Source organism: Dermacentor variabilis, chromosome 5, assembly GCF_050947875.1.
Source record: "Dermacentor variabilis isolate Ectoservices chromosome 5, ASM5094787v1, whole genome shotgun sequence".
Lineage (NCBI taxonomy): Eukaryota > Metazoa > Arthropoda > Arachnida > Ixodida > Ixodidae > Dermacentor > Dermacentor variabilis.
Window position 1 is genome coordinate 114,319,672 of NC_134572.1, and position 4,229 is coordinate 114,323,900.

The 4,229-nt window shown below is 51.6% G+C and overlaps 1 protein-coding gene across 1 annotated transcript; it reads right to left on the reverse strand.

Annotated features, from left to right (window-relative positions):
- Positions 1-1,350: 1,350 nt before the first annotated feature.
- LOC142583623 (uncharacterized) lies at positions 1,351-3,771 on the reverse strand. The gene has a single exon (XM_075694114.1). It carries the CDS (start codon positions 3,769-3,771, stop codon positions 1,351-1,353), a length of 2,421 nt encoding a protein of 806 aa, XP_075550229.1.
- Positions 3,772-4,229: the final 458 nt, after the last annotated feature.

Sequence of the window (4,229 nt, forward strand, 5' to 3'; positions counted from 1 at the left end):
AATCTATTCGTCGCACCAAAGCCTCCACCGCAATTGCACCCATTTAGGGACGAGCACAGGGTATACCCTAAGCTACACCGAGACATTACAAGGCAACAGGGCACACTCATTTGACAGGTTCAGATTAACACCCTACTCGCTCCAGCACTGAAGCTCCTCCTCCAAGGCCTACTTACTGAAGGCCTCCCTCGTTGTAGCCCCGGTGGCATGTATCCTCCCTACACATTGCACTACCTATGGCAATGCCACCCAAAACTACCTCTCTCCCCCTTGCCCAAACCATCATCTCTCCCACCTACCTCTTCCGCCGAGTGGCTGACCGCCGCACCCACCCTTCACGACCAACGATTGCTCGCGGCCTTTATCGGCCTAGCACTGGAGGAACCGACACCATGGACTGAGGGCATCAATGCATTTTTATCGTACAATAACGTGATCTCTCTCTCTCTCTCCCTCTCCCTCCCTCCGTGGAGGCATGCTCGTGCTGTGGCGTCGCAGACAATGGGAATTTACCTGCCGTTCAGCTGCTACAGATGACAGATGCCGGCTTTTTCGCTCGATCGGCCATTTGACGCTTTCACATCAATGAAGTTCTACGCCTGACAAAGAAGTGTTTGTAATCACGCCATAGTTCTACAGTGTCAGCGGGACAAAACTGGCTGCAGTCGGGAGGCCACGTTTAGTAAGCCTTTCTTTGTACCCTTGGATGGTACGCGAGAACACCCAGGGCGGCTGCACTTGCCTCCGTTACGACGTCAATCACAGCTATGTATAAAACCGTTTACAAAGACTCTGTTGTAGCCACGGCATTCCACCTAAAGGGACCTCTTCAGCTACCGAAACGGAGGGACGGACACCTGGTGCAATTGGTAGCGAAACCGAAGCAATCTATACCTCAGAATGACCGCTACAGATTTTAAATAAAGGTTTCTTCAGCAATGCGGTGTGTCGCTACAGTGCTTGAATGTTAACCGCATTAAGGTTAAGAGTCGTCGTGAGACGGGTTCTGTCGGAACATTTAAAGCGACAGCTTTCGTTGACTCTTCCACCCACCTTGCGGTTTGTCACTTCCTGGCCGTTTATGTTCAACATTGGACAGTAGATGTCACAGAAATAAATGAAATAAATAAGTAAGTATGGTCGGTTTTAAACCCCAGCCCCCCAGAGCAGATTCCTGGTGGTCTAACCGTTAGACCGTGGACGCAAGCTTCAAAAGGGAGGAATAAACTCGCGCAAGCCGGCACTTGAGACGCTTGGCGCGTCGCATAGCAAGGAGGAGGAGGAGGAAGAACTTTATTAAAAACACACGTCAATGAACGTCAGGAGAGAAATGCTTCTCCCCCGTCGCCCCTAGCCGTCGGCCGGAATACCGTGAGACACAGCAGCAGCAAGGGCTTGACCGATGAGGTCCCGCTGGACGTTGGGGTCTGGGCTGCGGAGCAAAGCCTCCCAGGATTCTAGAGTGCGCGAGCTATCATTCTTAGCCGGACATGTCCACACCATGTGAACCAGATTTGCCGCCTCATCACAGAATTTGCACTTTGACCTGAATACTCCTGGATGCCACTTGCTGTAGAGTACGGGGTTTGGAAAAACCCCCATCTGTAATTTCCTCCACATAACCTCATCTTTCTTGCTGAGCGTTCTCTCCGCTCCCGGGTAAATTTGGCGATTTAGTCTGTAGTATGCTATGATTTCCTGGTATGCGCGCATATCCTCTCTTCTGTTTATAGTTTCGGTGGTTTGGGAGCTTCCGGGGGTCGACCGGTAAGTGAGACCTTGGGCGACCGAATGAGCCTCCTCGTTCCCTCTAAGTCCCTGGTGAGCTGGTGCCCAAACGAGCAGAACAAGCTGCCTGGGTCCTCCTTCCCTGTTTAATATACGGATGGCAGTTTCCGTCACCCTCCCCGATTCGTAATTTCTCACAGCGTTTTTGGAGTCGCTGATGACCACATTTACCCCCCTTTGGCTGAGGGCCAAGGCTATGGCTACTTCCTCAGCTTCAACCGTCTCGACGCCACTGACTGTGCAGCACGCCACCGGTGTTCCGTCTTCTCTAACCGCCACGGCCGCGTGTGCCGCTTTGCTTTCATATTCCGCAGCGTCCGTATATAGGACGTCCTGTCGACAAGTGTATCTAGCTTGTAATGCCTCTGCCCTGTCTTTACGCCTGCCGTCGTGAAAGGCAGGGTTCATGTTTCTGGGTAGCGGAGGTATTTTTATCTTGTCCCTGATATGTCTGGGTATGTCGCCTGAGCGCACTTGCTCATGTTTGGGCTCGTAGCCTAATTTCTCTAGAATTTTCCTGCCTGTTTTAGATCCAAGTAGCCTTTGGTGCTGCGCGGTAACGGCAGCCTCAATCAGTTCCTCGAGAGTGTTCGACACACCCAGCTTCATAAGTTTGCCGGTGGGCGTGTTCGGGGGGAGTCCGAGCGCGACCTTGACACTTTTCCTAATAATGATTTCGAGCTTGTTCCGTTCTACAGAACTGAGCTTGAGGTAGGGTGCCACGTACACTATCCTACTGATTACGAAGGCTTGTGCTAGCCTCAGGAGATTCGCCTCCTTCATCCCAGCGTGCCTGTTCGCTATTCGTCTGATAAGACGACACGTTTGATTTGAACTGGCTTCTAACCTAGCAAGCGTTTCATAATTTTTCCGGTTGGCCTGAATCCTCAGCCCGAGGACGCGGATACTGTCGACCGCAGGGATCTCGGCGCCGTTGACGTACAGGTGTATGCCCGCCTCACGCGTTTGGTGAAGCCGCCGTTTTCCGGGGGGCATCAGGAACAGCACTTCCGACTTTTCGGCCGAACATTTAAGTCCTTTGGGTTTCAGGTACTCCTCGATAATGTCAATTGCATTTTGCAGGGAGCTTTCAATTTGCCCATCACTGCCCTTGTTTATCCATAGTGTTAAGTCATCCGCGTATATGGTGTGGTTTAGATTCTCAATTTCCCCCAACCGTTCAGGGAGTTTCAACATAGCAATGTTGAAGAGGGTAGGTGATAAAACCGAGCCCTGCGGCGTCCCCACGTTACCCAGGTCAATGCTCTTTATAGATTCTTCCCCTATCTTGAGAGTGGCTTTCCTGTTGGTAAGAAAGTCCTTGATGTAATCGTACACTCTCTTCCCGACATTGAGTGAGTTCAAATTCTCCAAGATGGACGCGTGCCTCACGTTGTCGAATGCCTTTGCCACATCTAACCCCACAATCACTTTCGTGTCTCGCGTTTGCTTATCTATAATTTGGTCTTTGAGCTGCAGCATCACGTCGCATGCCGACAGCTTTGGTCGAAAACCGATCATGGTGTCCGGATACAATCCATTTTCCTCCATGTACCTATTGAGCCGCGTCAGAACAACGTGCTCCATAAGCTTACCCACGCACGAGGTGAGCGATATAGGCCTGAGGTTCTCGAAGCCTAGTTTTTTACCCGGCTTGGGAATGAAAATGAGGTTGGCGAGTTTCCACTCCTGCGGTATCGTCCCCTTCTCCCAGCACTCCTGCATGTACGTTGCGAGGTTGGTGATTGAGCTGTCGTCTAAATTACGGAGCATTTTGTTGCTCACTCTGTCCGGCCCTGCCGCTGACTTAGTCCGTAGCCGATTAATCCCCGCTCTGACCTCAGCCAGGGTGATGGGGGCGTCTAATTCCGAATTCTCTCCCCCTCCGTAGTCCGGGAGGGGTTCAGGTCCAGCGGGATTGATGTACCTATTCCTAACTACTTCTAAGAGTTCCTTCTTAGTGCCATCAAACTGATGTGCCATTCTTTACAGCTGTTGTTTGGACGCTGACTTTGTGCTATCCGGATCTAAGAGGTGGCGAAGAAGTCGCCACGTCCCCGCGGTACTCATATTCCTCTCCATCTGATCGCAGACGTTCCCCCAATTTTGCTTCGTGAGCGTGATTGCGTGCTCTTCAATTTCCTTGTTTAAAGCCGCTATCTGTTTCCTGATATTTCGATCCCATCTCTTCTGTTGAAGTCGGTCCTCCAGCCTTTTCTTTTTCCTCCAGAGATTAACTAATCTCCTGTCTACCGCTTCGCTGTCCCCCTCAGTTTCCACCACTTCGGTGGCCTCTTTAACAGTGCGCACTACGCCATCGCTCCACTCTGCAATATTAGAGATGGGAGCCGGGTCTCCCCTGAGTGCCCTGAAAGAGTCCCAATTTACGGCCTCCACCCTCCTTTTCCGGGAGGTTGTCGGGCCTCCTTCTACCACCACTT

Excerpts from the sequence above, each read along its gene's own strand:
- LOC142583623 (XM_075694114.1), bottom strand. The coding sequence starts at position 3,771 with ATGGCACATCAGTTTGATGGCACTAAGAAGGAACTCTTAGAAGTAGTT.